The sequence below is a fragment of the Strix uralensis genome, chromosome 7 (genome assembly GCF_047716275.1).
Source record: "Strix uralensis isolate ZFMK-TIS-50842 chromosome 7, bStrUra1, whole genome shotgun sequence".
In the NCBI taxonomy this organism is placed as follows: Eukaryota; Metazoa; Chordata; class Aves; order Strigiformes; family Strigidae; genus Strix; species Strix uralensis.
In genome coordinates this window covers 33,790,738-33,810,486 of record NC_133978.1, presented here as the reverse complement: position 1 = coordinate 33,810,486, position 19,749 = coordinate 33,790,738, and the positions used below count along the sequence as shown (strand labels likewise).

The following is a 19,749-nucleotide window of genomic DNA, read 5'->3' as shown; positions in this document are numbered from 1 at the left end:
TTACAACAGTTGAAATGCAGTGATATGCAATAGCCTAAAGTTGGAGTTTTGAATATCTAGAACCTGGTAACGACCTTGTGACCAGCACAGGGAGTGCAAGACCACTGCATGACATCTCTGCTCATCATGGGTTCTCCAAATATTTCTGTTTTAGGGTTTTTCAGGGTTCTTCTCTAATGAATTCTTCAGTCTATGTGTTTGAGGCTTGCAAGAAGAAATTAACCTGTTCCCAGGCCAGTAGCTCTTGTCCTTACTGCATTTCACCTGATGTCCTTCTTTTCCACATTCACCCGATGTCCTTCTTTTCCACATTTTAACCCGATGTACTGCCAGGCTGTGGGCTTATGGCAGAATCTGCTGAAGCTGACAAAAAGCTTCCATGAACCAGCTGCCCCATGTCTTTTCACAAGGCTGCCAACACATGAAGATTCACTCTGTAACATGAGTTTGGGTCAAGTTTGGAGATACCTTCAGGTATTTAAATCTGTGGTTTGACCCACTGCCTATCCCATTCCATTACATTTCCCCCAGCCCTATGTTAAGTCCAGGGGTCTTCAAAGTATACATGGCCTGGGAGAGAAAAGTCAAGGTGTTCCACATGCCTCATTTCCAATAAGGTTTCAATGAACTTAGTCCCAACTGAGCTAATACAAATTTGAACCAAGCTGTAAAAGAATTTATCTTCTAGAAGCTGCTTGACCAAATTCTACTGGAACACATCCAACAGGCATAAGCACTAATATTTTACCCTTTGATGCAATGCATCTTTTTTCATGTACTTGAGAAGTATAAACAAGCTAAAGTCATAATAGTGTAGGTGTACAAACCACACCTACAAAATGGGACTAAGACATGCCTCAATTTTGTTCCATGTGTCAACATGACACTTCAATGTATTTCTTCAAGCAACTGCCACAAAATGGAAGCAGCAGGAATAGTCAGACAAAAGGCAGTAGAGTGCAGGTTTTAATATAAAAATAACTGTATACTTTGCTTACCACATTAAGGCTACTTTTTTCCTTAAATACTGCAGATGTCTGAATCCCCTGATAACTCTGCAAAATTAGGCATTTTAAAATCAAATTCTTGACGTTTACATACTTTTGGAATGCATGGAAAAGAAATGAAAGGAAGAATGGATGAAGGCTGGTCCACAACAAATATTTAAATAATCTTTAAAGTCTATTATCTGCTTTTAGGACCATAAAATTGCCTGCTTTCCGAGACATTTAATGATCTAATTCTTAACATTAATAGCACAGCTAGAAAGAGACACTACTCAGCAATTATTTTATGTGAGCAGATCTTCATAATTCTAGCATGATGAATGATCTTAGTAGTTCAGAAAAACTCTAAATCTGAAAGTTTGAAGCCTCACACACCATCTTCAGATGTTTCCAAATCAAAGTACTGATGCTACTTCAGTTTGAATTACTTTCTTCCTCTTAATTCTGGTTTTGGCTATCTTGCTTTAGGCTGTCTGTTAAAATAACATGTTATGTTTGACCTACCAGCAACAGAGAGATAACATCACCTGTTTATATGTAAACACAAACTATATGAACAATACAACCCAAATCTCAACACTCGACTTACCCTTTAATTTCTGCAGACAGGGCAAAAAGGCATCCAGTTTGTAAAAAGAACATCCTTAAAAATTAGTCACAAACCTCCATTCCTTACAGGAGCCTTTAAAGAGTCACAAAAGACTCAAACCAGCAATGCAGTAATCCACAAAGAAGGCTGTAACAGGTCAGGAAATTAAGAATTACAGTTGGTTTATGATCAGGCTCTGGAGTGCCCTTGGGTATCTACAATTATATATCATAATTCTTACTAGCCACTTAATAGGGTTTACTTCCCCTTTGTTAGCGTGCAGGACCTGGAGCTTGTAGAAGATGACATGAGAGTCCAGACATAATCTATTGTTCCTCTTATTTTGTGTCAAAATTCAGCATTAACTCTCTTTAGACTCAAACTCACGCTGCCCTCAGAAGCACCCAGTGGATTCTGAGTCATTTAATAAGTCTTTGGTGACCTTTTCTCACCTGTGTTGGCAATCATTTATTTCTTCCAGTTTTATAAAATACATCTAGGGGCATTCTTCCTGTACTCTCAAATTACAAATCACTGCAGGAACACAGACAGCAACTGCTCACAACCACACTGCCTTCAACCCACTCAACCTGAAACAAAAAAAGCAAGGTAGTAGGTGTTGCAGGCAGTGGAAAAGACTAGCAAGTGCAGACCATGACAGGAAACGTCCCTATACTGGCAGCTCGTCAGAGAACACTCTGCCAATCAATAACCCCTACATCCTTGCCCCCTACTCATCTCAAGAGACCAGGACCCAAACCATTTAAAGATTAAAAGCAGCACCTCAGCTTTCCTATGGGATTCCACAACATGCAAGAGTAGCGCATTAAAAGCTAAGATGAGGCATTTCCAGTCACAGTTTGCAAGCATTGCAGCATCATGCATTAATTCCAACTTCTAATGGTGGTCTGCATGGTCCCAAAGCAGAGTATCACAATTGTACAACAGTACAACCACCCTGAGGGCATGCAGGCCTTCCCCAAACTATCGTGCATTAGGGAATGGCTACATCTCTCAGACGTCTAGAAAACCATCTTCTTGACGTTATGGAAACTGAAACAAAAGGCAGCAAAGTGTTCAGAAGCCCTCAAGTATGAGCAACTCCTTCATTCATACTAGCGAGGAGACATCTTTAGGAAGATACTTTACAGTGACAAACCAACCACTCTGCTAATGATAATGCAAAAACCCTGTCACACAGACTGGGGATGTGGTGGATGCAACCTCAACAAGTCCAGAAAGACAGTGAAGTGCTTTGGCAGTCATACATTTGCTACCATACCCACAACTAGAAAGGAACATGCCAGAAGAGCCAGGACTGGAGAAAAAACAGGATTCAGGAACCCTTAAAAAACAAATTACAAACCCTCTAGTAAATTTGACAGATCTTGGGAAGAAGAATTTTGTTTTAGAGTCACAACCACAGGGCACAGTCAAAATTCTCACAAATAATAAACCACACAATGTTTACAATAATGTTTTAGGAAGAGAATAGCTATCACTTGTCTTTTTTATTTCATATCCAATTTCAGAGAAGTCCTCATACTAACATGGAAAGGGAAAGTATATCCATAAAAGAGAGAGAAAAGGCAAGACTTCATCAGTATACATATTTAACTGTGAAAGGAGGAAGAAGAGGAGAAGGAGGAAGAATCCCCTCCTGTTTGAAGGGCTGTACAGCCAGCATAGCTATTAGCTGCACAACCCAACCAGAGGGGCTCCAGGAGGCTGAAGCCCCTGGGCTGACTGCCAGGCATGTCTGCCCCACTTATCAGTGCAAATGCCAGACAGACCATGGAATGGAGCTTCTCAGTTTTAACTGTTAATATAGCAAAGTTTTATTTGGAAAGAAGCCAGAGACTTGAAATCTTAAATTATAATATGTTTTTAAAAAGCTTTTTCAAACATGGAGAAGCAACACTTTGGAAGAGCTAGACAGAAAGACAAGTAATTATGAAATAAGGTCACTAGTAGCTGTCAGAAAGATTTTAAGATGGCTCCCACTGCAAGAATTTCCCAGGCAAGCAAGCTCTCTGGAAGAGGCAGTTCGTAAGAGTTCATCCAAGGATGACCCATTTTCTAATCACAGCACCAACTGAACACAGAAGTGTAAAAGGAAAATAAAGGCTACAGTCCCCTGTGCAAGAGACTGCAAGTGGGGAAACAGAAGCCATATTCGATAGAAACAGAAAGACAATCTATGAAAACTGATGTCTGAATGTGGCTGACAAGGTTGACGGAACATAAAACAAACAAATGAAAGCCAAAAAGCAAGCGCTCCAGAGAACCTGAAGGAAATCAGAGTGAGCATGCAGCAGGCAAGCACTGATCAGAATTAGTGATCCTGTGTCTAACCCATGCTTGGTGTGAGCACTTACATGTTTGTAGATTTAGGCTGAGATAGTGAAGAGGCCTTAAACTCTCAGTTTTACGGTGACATTCAGTTTGTGTGTAATGATTTCTAAAGTGAAACTAAGGTGCTCTGGATTTAATATTTACATAACTTATATTTGTTGTTTGTATAACACTAGCAGCTACCAATGGTTTCAGTATGCTAATCATCCACCAAACCAGAGGAGTACATGAGGTAGACAAATAAGCTGGAAAAAAAACGAGGGTTGCTGTAGTTTCAATTGTTTTCCAAAACAAAGCACTCTCACTAAGCAGATTCCAATATATTAAAAGCACAGAGCTCTAATCTTTTAAAAGCAGGTTGCACAGAGGCAAAATAAAGACTGCAGGATGAGGGAGGCGTTCCATATTTTACGATAGAGCAAATTCAAAATTATCCAACACCAAACATGTCCTCTTAATATACACAAACATTACAACTTCTCTTCTCTACCATTCTTTTTTTTTCTCCTAAAAGAAAAAGCTGACTTTGTGCTAAGCCTGCACTAAATTTTATTTACTGCTAGATGCTGTAATTGTACTGTCATTGCTGAAGAACTATCCGATCTTTACTCTTGGACTAACAGGATTTTCTGACCTCTTATGTCAGCTTATTTAAAAAGTTCAAACGTATGGGGTGACTAGATTTTCAATGTGAAGGACTAGAACCACCTGTAGCAGAGGAATCCACAGAAGATACTTTACCTGGAGTTCAGAGAAGCTTTAGGGTGGTAGCTAAAAACCATAGCAAGTTTAAATTTTGGTGTTAGAGGGAGGCAGGAGGTAGGCAGGAGGGGGAACAATCCCAGCAGGAACACTAGGTCACCTGAGATAGCACCATGGCCACACATCACTTATAAACACAACACAGGCTCACAGAATCCAAGAGGGGATACAGTGCAAAAGTGGCTGCTTGTAACCCCCAGTCTTTATGCAAACCTTTCTGACACTTGCTCTCTGTGGAAATCTATCACGCTCACCAAAATGCCTCAGGCTGGCTCCTAAATTTAATCTTCAGCTTCAATACCTGTTCTTTTCCTGTTTCCTCATTATGTCTTCTAGCACCTACGCTACAGATTACACAAAATAAACAAAGACAACCTTCCACTTCTGAGAAACAGAGTTTTAAGGAAATTCATAACTCTCTGCCCAGAAATACAAGACAGTCTTTCCAGAGGGGTAAGAAGACTTCATAGGTACACACAAATTCACGGATAAAACTGAATGCATGAAAGCCTTTAGGTGAATTCAAAGACACTGTTAAGGCTAAAATGCAGTAAATTTGAAAAGGCGCACTGCCTTACTTAAGAGCATCTCCAAATTACTAGAAAGGAACACTACAGAAAACAATGCAGAACGGCTAGTTTAAATCTGTTAATAAAAACAGGAAAAAAAAAAGATGTTAAGAAAGAGAAAAAAGCCTTGCCATATTGCAGACTTGATTTTTTTTAATGAGTGCAAGCAAGAACTGTACATGTAGCACAGACATCTACACAATTACAGAAAAGTCAAGAGGAAAGAAGGTGACATTGACCTCGTGAATGGAAGAACAGAAAAATCACACTTGAGCATGCTCTTAAAATATTCTGCATTTTTGGAGGAAAGAGCTTCTACAGCACAATAGGTGCAGTCTCCTCAAGATTTTCAACAGTTTAAAAAAAGTGTGAATATTAATAGAGCATGAAGCTGAGCTATTAATAGATTAGACCTCCAGGGTGAGCATAAAAGAGACTCGAGCAAAATACAGCACGTTAAGCCAGCTTACTAATGGTATCACTGCAGGAAAGTGTATATCTACACTACTTAACAGCTTCTTCTACAACTTTGTTTTAGGGATACTGGGCAGCGCAGGAAAGCGCAGACATTCAAATCAGCCTCTTCTCTTCTTATGATTTGTTACCAAAAAAAGCAGGTTAAAAAATGTATCATATATTTTGCAGTAACAGGTAATTAAAGATGCAGACAGTGTCTAACATGTAAGGAGCACATTTAACACTTTAGCCCTTCCCAATTCATGCATCCTCCACTGTGCAGGCTTAACATTCTCTCAGAGCATCTTGTTTTGTAGAGACACCACTTCAAGTTTTGATAACACCTTCTACACATTCTCAAAACACATCAAAACCAACATTATTCATGCATTTTCCCAGTCTTTCTTTTATATAAGTATTCTCCATGTGACAAAATAAGGAAGACGAACACACTTTCATAAACTGACATTGATCTCTAATTAATTTCTTGAGGCATTCAGGGAACAAGAAATTTGTTGTCAGTAACGTAAAATAATACATGCAGAATACATGCAGAATACAAACCAATGCTAAGTTTGCATAAGCAACGATAGGTCTCTGAACCAACCTCCTCTGCTCTGGAAAGAGGTCGTGGAATTACAACAGAAAGTCCTGGTTCTGTAAATACTTTCTCAGGTGAGAGTAGTGGTTAAAAAAAAGCAAACTATTATAGCAGTAGTTGGATATAGCTGTTACAGACTACAAACATAAGTAGGACAAGTTTTATTAATAGACATGACATCTTTGCGCTGTATTGTGCAAACATACAAAGAAGTATTCCTTGAATGTTTGCACAATATTGTAACAAATACCATGTAACAGAAATGTCAAGACTTCCCTGTCCTATACCTATATTTCCAGAATGTAATATACTACTTCTAACGCACAAAATGATAACTAAATGGGTGAAATTAAGCAACCACTACATGTCAGAAAGAATTCACCTAGCCAGTCTACAATGGCTGAAACACATCCATCTGCCCGTGGGTTATCATCTCTCATAAAACAATCACTCCATCTCTGATCTGCCAGTCCTCTTCCTCAAGGGAAACCTATAAAACACCTTTCAAAACAAGCCAGGGAACTAAAATTCATAACTCCACTGGGTTCAGAAAAAAAACACAGGCTCAACAGAGATATTGGATTTATGGCATGCTATAACGTTACCTCACACTAACACCTTCACATGCCACAATGTATAATCTACCAGGCTCCCTCTTTCCCCTAGGAGATAACCTTATCATCTCTTTCCTTCTTCTCCTACCTCCCTTGTATGGAAACAATAATTTCTTTGGGCTTGAACAGAGGCAAAGTAATGACATTTTGTGTAGCTACAATCCATTTTGCTTAAATGAGCAGGTCACATACTGCACTGCTTTTTTGTTACCTCTCCCATCTCAATACAAATAGAAACTCAGTCAGACCCTTGGTTATTGTGGATGGGATACTATAAACAAAGAGGTGTGAGAATGTAAAAGGGCATGAACCACAGAGTGAAAAATGAGAAGGTGTTGAAGATGAAAAATTTCCTAGGGAAAGAGCTAAAGAGCAAACAAACCACTTTTACTTGGATTCCTCCAAGACAAATATAGAGTGGGATATGATAGTGTTACAGTTCGGAAGCAAAAGCCCAACTAAAACCACAGATGAACACAAGCAAGATTGGATCTGAAGAATCAAGCAAGCAACAGTCCTCTTCACATTGTGACTGGAAGCTTGGCTGATAGGTTATGAATAAAACCTTGCTACCCCACATGTGAGATAAATTGTTTTCTTACTCTATTTTATTAAAGCAGGTAATAAAACACAGCCCATCTGCCTGGAACAGTTTTGGGGTCTCACCCATCCAGAATTGTTGGTATACCACACTCACAAGCATTAACTTCTTTTTCTTTCAGAAACTGTCTAAAAGATACCTACCTCACTAAACTCTAAACAAATCTGAAACACACTTAAAGTCCATGGCTTCTATTTTAGATCTGAGAAAGGGCTTGCATATCTGAATGACTAGTTTTCCGTACTATACCAATTAGTCTAATAAAAAGTATTACCACTACCCACAAATCTTGCCCTTCCAAGAGAATGTTAAAAATATCAGAATATGAAAAAGAAAACAGAACACATCACTATGCACTGTATGTATAAGTAGCTTTGGCTTATACCAGCTCCAAAAGAAAGCAAGATGAAGCAAAGAGCTCAGCTGGTGATTCTGTAGAGAAATTTTTAAGATTAAAAGTAAAAGCACACACACCACCAAGAGGATCCTTCAAAAGGAAAGTCAACTCAATTTCCCTGCTCTCATAACTCAAATATATGAACTGGAGAAAAAACTTGTTTTGAAATACATTAAAAAAAAAAAAAAAACAAACCACACTGCAAGGCTCTTTAAAAAAGAAAATTAGGATTTCCAAAGAAATAGCGCTTCCACCATCAAGGTGTGCATGTTAATGTGCAAACACTCAAACAGTGGCAGAAGAGAGGTCTCAGAGATGTCAAGTTCTTATAAGCCTCCTGAAAACAGACAGGTAGAGGAAATAAATCTCTTAGAGCTTCCACTAAGAAAAAGGCTCCAGAAGGAGCCCTGCTGTATTACTGGATACCAAAGAGTCCACATGGGGCTTTGGTGTCTAACGAGCTGTAAACAAACGAAGTCACAAGAAAAGGCTTCATTAGTTCTGCTCCTCACAGAACTACTAGATGTGCTTTTTAATGCATTACTAATTCATTGAACTCATTGCCAAAACATGGAAGCTAAGGACTTAATTAAAAAAAATGAATTCATGGAGAAAGCTAGCAACCTTTATGTTTAAGAAGTTAAGGGATACAAATTAAAGCCTAATTTTTAGGACAGTAAAATAATCTCAGGAGGTAAAGAAACAACCTTCTTTATGGACACTTTGTCCCACAACATCTGGTACCAATGCTCTAGAGAAAAAATTTTGCAATATACAAACTCTAATCCTGGAATGGTGATGCAAGAAGTAACTTACAGGTATCTCAGAAATTCTCTTATGTGATTTGAACCAATTCCTGCTCAAGCAAGCCCTCTCTCATAGGATACAAGTGTGACTGGCACATTTTGAGACCTGATCACTGAACTAGCACTCATTTTCCATCCAGGATTTGTAAGAACTCAAATTTTAACAATTATAATAAACTGAAGTTGTCACATATCAGGTCACTGATGTATCTTCATTCCGCCCATAATTTTTTTTTTTTTTTATAGTGTTTCATTCTGGAGAAGCCATGACTTCTGAGATTAAATTTTCTATTTTAAGTAGCCCCTGACCAAGCTCGTGCAAAGTACTCAGGCAATTCCCCTCGCGTCACTGAGCACTTGGGGTTTCAGACTGTATGTGGACCATGACAAGAAGTTGCATGCTCAGATAAAGCCAGTATGTCCATGCTTTCTGCTCATTGAGAGGCAGTGATTTCAAGCAGTTTGATGGATGGCCAAGTTCTGGCTTCATTCACACTCATATGACTAACTCTCTTAGGGTGAAGCCAGATGTTATCTCCCTGAAAATATACGCAAATTAAGCACAGAACTGAAGTCTGAAAATTTCAATTATCCTGTTTTATCCCACCTAAAAATAAAGGCTGTATGTGTTAGAAGACATCTCCTCCCAATGGAAAGTATTAGAATAATGAAGAATTTCATTGCTTATTGCTCTTACTGTTTTTCTTCTCTGATGAGTCCCTGATCATTTCCCTCATTGCTTCTATGTAACAGCACATTCTGGTAGATGAGATGTTTTAAAACAACAGGATTACCGCTTTGGAAACTCTGCTGCTAGCTAGCATTTTCTAACTCATTTCCCTCACAAAGCAATCACTTCTACACTGTGTTTGAGACAGACTAGTCACCCATCAGACTGAGTCGTTCTGAAACAATTTACCATAATAAAAATTGGTCCACTCTCATCATATTCATTTTTACTGGTGAAGCAGGAAGTATTTTCTCATTCTACTATATCTATTTTGCAAACACAATAAAACAATTTCTCTCAAAATAATGCAGTGCAAAATGTCCAAGCAAGACTAAGTCCAAGTACAAGTTCCAGAACGCAAGAAGGTAAAGTGATTCTCTTATGGAACATGTATTAAATGCTTAGTATTTAAATTCCAGACCCAAGTGGATTCAGCTTCTCCCCCCCACTTGGAACATTCGAAACTAAATAAAGCTAACAAACAACATCTAAGCCAGCTTGCACATATTTTTATCTCTGGATAAATTCTCCAATGAGAAATCTGGAACACTAAGTAGGTATTGCCCTTGGCTGCACATTTCTATTTGTTTTGTGTTAATTCATAAGGAGGCCAAACCAATGGAGAACTAGATTTACACTGAAAGAGTAACACTCCTTGTATAATGTGTATGAGTTGCAAATCGAGTGATAATGTTCAGAGCTGCCACACAGAGTCAGGAAAGTTTCACACAACGTTTGGGAAAAAATCAGAAATAGTCCAATCTCTGGCAGAGCCACCATATGGAGTTTACTGCAATAACATACGTTTTGGCCACTCAGCATAGCTCTGTTGCCAACAATGATAGACTGAACTACTTCTTTACAAGACACATTCCTATAACCAAACAGTAAATCCTAACCAGAGAGGCTCAGACAGTTCATCTGAATCTTTACAGTAACAAAAGGAACAAAAGAAAAATATCAACAAACGCTTTAGCATCCACAATGGTAAGGAAAAAAAGGTTAAATAAACTCATAGCACATGGCATGGGATGCAAAAAGATACTCAAACCTATTTAGACAGTCATGGATTTATCTGTATCAGATCTCTCACTACATTGTCAGTGAGGTCAAAAAACAAAATAGGCAAGTATCTGTGGGAGATCCTTCAACTTCTTTAAGCCTCTCAAATTATTGCGTGCCTCATTTATTGAAGTATAAATAGAAAACATGACAGCAGAGATAAGACAAGCTGCAAATGAAGGCTCATGACCCCCATGCCAGCTGGCACAGCTGTTAGCTACCTCACACTCTCCACCACATCAGAACACACAAACAGCTGCAGTGGAAGAGCTGATCTACTGTAAGGATGTCCCTTTGCTCACCTCATCGAATCAAGTGCCCGCAGCCTACTCCAATCTAAGGCCAGGTGAGAGCTGCTGGATCTTGCTGGGGTAGGTTAGTGGACTGCCCCCACTGCTCATTTCTCCTGTGTTCCCCTCCCTTGCCCCTATAAGCCTTCTTGAGCTATCTGGGGATGATGTTTGGCTGGGTAACACTCTTACTGGCTACAGGACTTCACAGCAGAGTCGCCAAGCAACTGGCACATACTCTCTTCTGCCAAAAAGGTTGAAACTACATCCTCCATCACAGCTGTTTCCACTGTGAGCATCAGCTTAAGAGATACTTCAATTGCTTTACCTGTTTTTAAATCAACAATTTTCACATATTTAGCTATGATGACTTAACGTAGCTGAAGTATCTCAATGACTTTTTTCAATTTAAAGTTCTTTGAAAGGAGATGTCAGGTGGTAACTGCTTACACTTCCACTGTAAATCCAGCTCCAGCTGCTTACTGTATGTTTCAAAACACAGATGCCTCTGAAATCTGGTCCTATAAACCAAACGCAAACCCATTATGGTCAGTGAAGAGATGGACACTGACTACAGTAAGTTTTGCATCAAACTCTACAGCTACGTCCTTTTATCCTGCTTGTATTCTCTTCTGTCAAATTATTTGCCTTTGAGTTGAACTGAAGATTGGCAATCAAATTCTACCTCAAGCTATCAGTTCAGCACCTGTAAAGGGCTTAAGTGTTCAGAACAGAAGACAACGGGAAAAATAGCAGAATAAAATGCATTAGAAAGGCTATCAATTTGCTAAACCCACTATTGACTTTCCCTGAGTATAAGATGAAATCTGGAAGGCTTAATTGATTTCTGCATCTGTCACTCTTACCTACACTTCTCATTTAAAAATAATGGCTAAAACCACAGGATTTTACTTGCAAAGAAGGAATCAACACTGGCAGGTTATTCTTGGGAGTATGTGCACTTGTTTGTGTATGTAACACCTACAATCAGGAGTGCACTCACCAAAGGCATAGTACAACTGATCAAAAGCAGCAATGTCCAAGACTGCTATCTGTGCAGGCTGCAGTCTGGATGATCTCATGCAGCCACAGGACTTTTACCTTTGGTTTCTTACATGTGCCTATCCATGCGTTTGTAGAGCACCTCTACAGGAGTTGCACTCTGGAATGACAGCTACTATCACAAATGCAAAACACTCAATTCCAAGAGGTACCTCTGAAGGCCTTATGGTATTTAAGAAGAAAGAAGAGAAACAAAGACCATCTGTTACTGCAAGCTAAATAACAATTTTGTTATCTACACATAAGGAAAATGACCAAAAGCTGAACCATCATACACAATTACATCCCAAAAACATCACTTACAGTGCCATCTTCATTACAGATTTTCTCACACACACACCCTTTTTTTTTTTGTTGAAAACACTAAATAGTATAGAAATCTTCCTCAAAAATAGGAATTTGATCTTTATCAACATTTTGTAGAAAAACCAAGACAAACAAAGTTTTTTAAATTATCATTCTGGATGTAGGTCTTCATATCAAATTTCTGACTAAATACAAAAAGGAGGTGTAGTACACATTTAAACTAAATATGCAGGATGGTTGAGATATTTGTATGTTGATGCAGCTCTTCATTGGAAGAAAAAAAGAAAACAAACAAAAAACACCACTAATACAAGTCATTTAGCATTCCTTACCTTAGAACCTGCCAACATAGTTCTCAGCATTTTTGTTCCTTTTCCAATGCCAACCACTGCAAAGACAGGAGAAATGCCACTTCAAAACCAGCTCTGCAGTTCCCTTATTCAACACTATTCACTACTAAATTTTATGCTAGTCAGAAATACAGCCTTTCATGCTCTGTTAGTGTATAAAGAGAGTCAATGCTTATGAGAAAGTATCTCTGATGTTCAAACAAGACAGGACTAGTGAAAAAAGTCTAAAGCAGAAGATAAATATGCTTCACCCATTGTTAAAATGCTTTAATTCAACCCTAGATTTATTTATCTTTTAATCACCAAAGAAATGGATCGCGCTATTAATACCATCTCTGGTTTGATGAAGGCTATGGCTCACTAATAATGAATCTAGCCTTCACTGTAACTAAATAGCCCTTTTAAAGGTTGATAGTGACCAGGAGTAATACAGCCAAGATAGTGTAATTAAACTGTTTATCAGGCTTACAGCAAGAAAGTAAAATAATCAAAAGGTCCAATTGCCTCCATCAAAAGTCTTTTATAATCAAACCTTCCTACTGTTGGGTATGCAGAGACTACCATCTTTTAAATCTTAAACCAGTATTCTGCAAAACAGCAGTAAGTCAGCTTCTCATAAAAGAAGGAGGCAGAAAAAGAACTCTATTTCATATTTTACTTTAAAGCTTTTTACAACAAAGTACTTTCCTTGAATATGCTTTCCTATTATTTTCTCCACATACGGCAATCCAAAGAAATAATGAAAACTTTAGAAGGAAATTAGTTTTGTGTACAACTCATGGAACAGGTAATAGCTTATGTCCTTGATTTTAATAAAACTACAAGTTAAGGGAGCTTGCAGGAAATCAGCTTTGTGTTAACCAGGAGCCAGTACCAAAAGCATCAAACCAACAATGATTTTTTTTTATTTGTGCTTTAATGCTTCTCAGTCTTTACACTCTGGAACTCCTTAGATTACTTCTTATTCTCGATTACTTCTCCTCTTGTTCCTGAGGATTTTTAGTCACACGTACCCTTGTGCTTGTGCTTTTGTGTACCTTCAGTTCAGCCTGCTCCTGTCATATTTGCCAGATAGGAAAGAGCTGCACCAAGGCTGAGAAGAGGAGATAAGCACACAGATAAAACTTTATAACCAAGCACTTTTCTTGCAATGTGATGACATCACTGACACTTCAACATCACTGCTGAGCTGAAATTTGCTGAAGAATGTCAAGAGATTCAATAGAATAATTTTAAAGAGACATTGAATGCTTTTGTGAACAAGACACTAACAATTTTCCTCATTAATCATCAGCTTCTGTAGTGTGTCTGTTATTGAAATGCGACATCAATTAAACTTGCCAGACTACACAAGGTTAACAGAATTTTTAACATAACAAGGTTTAGTTGAATTTTTAATTTTTATACTTTTTCACCTTTTCTTCTATGGAAGCATTAATTAATAACTGCTGTATAGAAACAAGCCAAATATTTACAATTGCTATTGTAGAGCAAGAAACACTAAACTGGAACCACAGCCCTAAACTGATATTAAAAGAGGATATTCACTAAGACTTGACCTACATTACTTGCTCCTTGTATCCAAAATATGAGACCTAACATTAAGAAGTAGAAGTTGAGTCCTAGCTCCTACCACCTTCCAAATGCAATGGAAGCCATGGATGGGGACAGATAAAAGATCTTCCCTCTCAGCAGTTGTTCCAGACTCCTACCAGTGTAGGGCCATCACATGCCACCTGGCCTTTAAGTTGCCTTTCACTCATATGCCATAGATCACTGACCTCTGTTTCCAAGGTCCTTTCTCATCTACATTTGCTGCCAGTAGGAAAAGAAATATAAAAGTAAACTTTCTGATGAAAAGCACCGCCCATTATTTGCAGTACACTGGGCACACTAAGCAAGATTCTGTATCAACTAATTCCCATGAACAAAGTTATAGATAAGCAGTACATAAAATCTGGGAAACAGCAGTATAGATCAGGAAAGGTTAGAGGTTTCAGAAAATAAATATTTCTATTATGTTACTGTCCATGAGGAAAGAAAGCTTTCCGCCCCACCACCCTACCCCAAAAAGCAGCACTCATTTTCTGAATAACTTACTTCTGTTGTGTCTTCCCCTCTCTCCTCATTATCTTACCCAAACCCACAAGAAATCTGGGCACATTTCCTTTCCCACTCCTCTCCAGTTTTGTCCTTTCCAATCTACCGACCACTGATTTTTCTCTGTGTGTTTTGTATGGCGGTGGAATGAAAGGCCCTGTGCCTTTTTTTAATTGATCCATAGCACATTAAGGTGATGCACTTCTCTGTCTTTAGCAAGCACATCAAGCCCAAGTACTTTTTGTCATGCCACAGGAGCAGGCTTTGGAGACCACTGGATATCAAGAACAGCAGGAGAAGCAATTAAGAACCACAAGTGATTTTTCTTTTCTTATGGATCAATGCTGTTGACTTCCCACAATGAGCAGTAGCATGCTCAAAGGGAACATCTGTGTAAAAGGAAAATGTCCGTTTCACCAACACACAGCAGTCTCCAGCGAGCGGCCACACAGTACAGGAAATTGGAACAAAACGAGCTACTGCTTACTTCTAGCCCAAGAATGTTCCATTTTGCAATGTTCACAGGTGACAGACAATTACCAGCCTATAGGCCTCTACTAGCCAGTCTCAGCAAAAACCATCCCCCTGAAGCAAAGCTCTTCCTGAGAGAAGTCATTACGTCAAAACCCAGTGGATTTACTTTCAGTGTATACTCATAGTTGTACCTGTTGATTTTCAATCTCAAAACAGTATTGCTGTTATATCTTCTAGCCAAGTGGAGCTACATGGCTATGATTTAAGCAAGCTCTAGTTTGCATGCTACTTATCAAGTAAACTGTTGGTGACAACATACGATATGGGAATAATCCAGCCCAAGGGGCACACCCACAGCTGAGTTTTCAACACCAGCAATTGATGCACCCTGTTTCTTGATAAAACAAAGGAATTTCATAAATGGATTGCTATCAAATTTAAAAGACAAAATCTCTCTGATGACTCTTCTTTATGAAGCAAGACAGGACAGGAAGCAAGAACTGTTTCTGTGCTGAGCCTCAAAAAAAGGAGCAGATGAATTGCTCTTACACACCTTTTATTTGGCGAATATTACAACCCAAAAGGCTCTCTCAAAATCCCAGAAAAGCATTAGTTTAAGAACAAATACTTTAGGAAATTATGACTACAAATCCCCAGCTTAAGTAAAAAAGCCATCAATTTCTGAGGTAATTTAGAATTCATTACACAAGAGTCTGTATTTTCATGTAATAACCCACAAGTTATTTCAGGAGTTTGCGGGGTGGGGGGAAGGGGAAGCGGGAAATATAGCCTTCTGTTAAGAAACACATTATAAGCATGTAAAAGTATATGCAGAGGAAATTTAACCCAGACCACTCTTCCACAGTAATCTCTCCTTCCCACAAAACCACAAAGCCTGCCATGAGTATCCCAAATTGTACCTCCACCTCTGATTTCATGCGGGAATGAAAATGTTTCCTAAAATCATCTTTTGATGACTGTATTCATATTTTTCATTACCCAGAACTCCTGCCGCTGCACTGTCCAAAGTTCCACCATGTCCAATTTTCAAAACCTGATTTCTTTTGTTCCCATTTGTTTGCACACCAGCTTCTGCAAATAAAAATTGAAAGGAAGTATGATAGAATAACCTTAGAACACAGGAAAAATAGCACATATTTCCAGCCTGCTAAATGAGATAAAAATCAAATATTTAAACTATGAATTAGTAGTGCAGAAACTGCTGTACTGAATAAGACCAATGATTCATCTAGATCTACTCCCAACCTCAAACAATTCGCAAGCTATTTTCACTTAAATTTTAATCAAGTCTTACATACTGTTATAAACAGTTGTTCAGAAAATATTACTAGAAAACCTGGTGGACAGCTCACCTGTAAAGTTTCATTAACAAAGCATGCAAGAACTAGCAACAGAGTTCCCAAAATCATCTATTACACACAAATTTTATGCTACATAATCTGAGCAACTCTTGTTGTATGTACTTCCATGTAATGGGTCATGTTTATTCACATGCATGAAGACCTATGGAAACTCTGCAATGAACTGAACTTGCTCACTGCTGCTTTCAAGCTGTCAGAGCATCTCAACCCACCATACTTCCTATGCAGCTGATGACTCCGGGAATTTTGCAGAGTCCAATCCCCTTATTTATTAGTATTAAATACAACAAACGCTCTAAGCTCCTTTACCTATTTTATTATCTCTCCATTATGTCTTTCACATCAGGGAATCTGACATGATCCGGCTAAATCTCTTCCATACAAAGCTGAATTGAAGTCCTTGCCTACACTTTAGTTCACTATAGAGTAAATCAGCCTGAATAAGCACTCACCAGTCTAGAAGTATGTTCTCACTTCATCAGCAAGTGCCCAAAAGCCCTGATAAGATGATCAAGTCCCCATATCCATTATAAAGAGTCTCTAGGCCACACTCCCTCACATTTTTGCTATGATCACACTCTTTTCTTCTAGTATCTGACACCCAGACTTCCCTATATTCAGAAAAAGCAGTTTCTGCAGACTGTGCCCAGGACTTTCAAACTCCTTGAAACACTGTGGTTTTCACTCATTTGGTGATTTTTTTTTTCTTTTTTAATGGCAATAGGGAGCAGGACTGCAGCAGAACGTCCTGCCAGAGCTGCGCTACAGAGATGCTGCTGACACCCACCCTGGCAGATGGGTTCACACTGTGATCCCCTGCATTGTGCATTGCAGGACTGGAGCTTTCTGCCAGGGCAAATCTCACCCCCACTGAAAACAAAGGCCCACATCATGCTGTACCTTAGGCGAGAACAGATGCCTGCCCCAAAAAGGCAAGTGGTGACTATGGCCTTAAAGCTCACCGTGCAGCGTGACCAACACGCTGAGTCTTGCGGGGACCCAGCAGCTCCACGTAGCGAGCCAGAACGTACCCAGGAATGGCTCCACTCCCCACTCTGGGCCATGCCATGGCTGTGAACTACCACAAAAACAAAATCAAAACCCAGTTCTCCTTTAGTTGAATGTTGAGAAAGAGGGTGCAGAGCCTCGACAGGAGTTCTGGCATCCTAACGAACACACGCGCTACCGCATGGCACCCATCCCACAGCCATGCCACTGGGCATCCCTGGCCAAAGCGCTCGAAGACTACATGCGTGTTCGCTGCAACTGCCCGGGGACCGCGGGCAGGGCCTACGAGCACCTCCCTGTCACCATTTCCTCGCTTTCCCACCAAAACCCAGTCTGGGCCCGCCAGGCCCAACTCGGAGAGTCTGTGCCTCACCCTTCATCCCCCGCCCGCAGCCCGGCCGCCTACCTGCCAGCAGCCTCTCCTTCAGGAGGTTGAGCACGCCGGCCGAGGTGGGCCCCTTGGGCTTGTAGACGGCGAACAGCCCGCTCAGAGAAAAGAGCTTGTCGGCCGACTTGCCCAGCACGACGCCGCCCGCCTCCCTGGCAGCCATGCTCCCGGCAGGCCCCGCCGGGCCGGGCCGGGCCGCCCGCCCTCCGCCCCGCCCGGGGGCCGATGGGAAATGTAGTCCGCCCGCCATGGCGGGAAGGCCGTGGGGGGAGGCCGTGAGGGGAGGCCGCCCGGCGGCAAACCGGGCACCCCTCAATGCGGCACGGCCGTCAGCGGCATGGCCGCGTCGGAGGGATGGGCGGGGCGATGGGTGTCGGGCGTGGGACCCCCCCCCTGCTGGGAGTCCCTCAGGCCAAACGAGGTGGCTTTAGGTAGCCCCACCTGAGACAGGGGCTTACTGCAGGTTGCTGGGGGGAAGTTGGCTGACCGGTGCATGTCCCCTTACCCATCACAACGTCAGTCGTTGTACCTTTGTTGCTCAGCTTGAGAGAATTAGATTCTGCTGACTAGCTGCTGCTTCCATTAATCTTCCTGCCTTCATATGTGTCCTATCAGAGTACTGGGAAAGCAGGCTTCTCTGGGAGGATCTCTCACCTCCGAACAGCAGCACAGCATGTGGGTTGTCCTCTTCAGGCCTCATTTGCACAGACTCATTTCTCTGACAACGCTCCCAAGGCATTTAAGCAAAGCACCGAGAGCTTGCATGTTTCATTCATGCATTTCATTTATTCATTTGTAAGAGCCTGCAGATGAAACCATGAAGGGACGCTGTTACAGGGAAATAAATACATTAACTAAGGGCTATGCATGTTCCCAGTCCTTCCCAGAGCTTGAGAGAGGCAAATCTTCCTGCTGAAGGCAATGGCTGTTTCTGTACAGAGCAGGATCAGGGTCCCTGTGTGGTTTTTCAGGCTGTACCAGAGCCGTGCCTGCTCACACCTTCCACAGCAGCTGCGCGGGGCCCAGAACTTCCAGCTGCAGGCTGCCACCACCGCGTCCATGAGATGGGTCATGGCTTCCTGCCACCAGCACTGCTGTCCAGCCTCCCCTGCACACTTCTTGGGTGTATTATTAATCAGGCACCTTATTTGCTTAGATCTCGTCTACATAGTTGTAATCTGGCTGTGGAAATACTTGCTGTTACCATAAGCTGCAAGGGTGGATTCCCTGGTGAGTGGTACAGGTGGCTGTCTTTGCAGGACATGAAAGCGAGGTGTTAGAGTCCTTCTCCTGGAGATAAAATGGCAAAGCCACACTTGGGTAAAAGGTCAGTGGGAAAATTGCTGCTGATTTACATGGAGCTAAAATTTAAGGAGATTTGTGGAAGACATGTTGTAAACCATGATGGAGTTTTTGTTGCAGACATGCTTTAGTCAGGCTAAATGTTTGAAAACTATTCTTGCCGATTCCCTGCTAAAAAGGGCTTAAACACAGATTGCTCTGTAAGTGGGCTCAAGCAAAACTATTTAAACATGATTACTAAGAAACGGTGTTAGTAAGCTTCTGAGCAAAGAGATTGCAGCCCAAGGACTGAAATGCAAACCTGTCACACCATCATGGCCAGCAGTATCATTGGGTCAGCAGACTGCTCTGAAAACATCGCAAAGGATCAGAGGGAGATTATGCAGAAATGAGAGCTCCGCTTTTGGCATAAAGACATCCTTAAAGCAAAGAGCACCTCAGCTTTCCAATATTGCAGCAGCAGACAGGGCCTATGGAAAAAATCCCTGTGCTGCTTTCTCGGGACTGACCTAAGCAGAGAATTGTCTGAAATTATGTG

At 40.6% G+C, this 19,749-nt stretch overlaps 1 protein-coding gene across 1 annotated transcript in view; it reads right to left on the bottom strand.

Moving 5' to 3' along the window:
- TRUB1 (TruB pseudouridine synthase family member 1) overlaps positions 1 to 18,101 on the bottom strand; it is a 28,851-nt gene extending 10,750 nt beyond the window's left edge. The window contains 3 exon segments of the mRNA XM_074875361.1: positions 12,540 to 12,595; positions 16,131 to 16,223; positions 17,928 to 18,101. Coding sequence (XP_074731462.1) covers positions 12,540 to 12,595; positions 16,131 to 16,223; positions 17,928 to 18,072 — 294 coding nt within the window. The 5' untranslated portion in view covers positions 18,073 to 18,101.
- Positions 18,102 to 19,749: the final 1,648 nt, after the last annotated feature.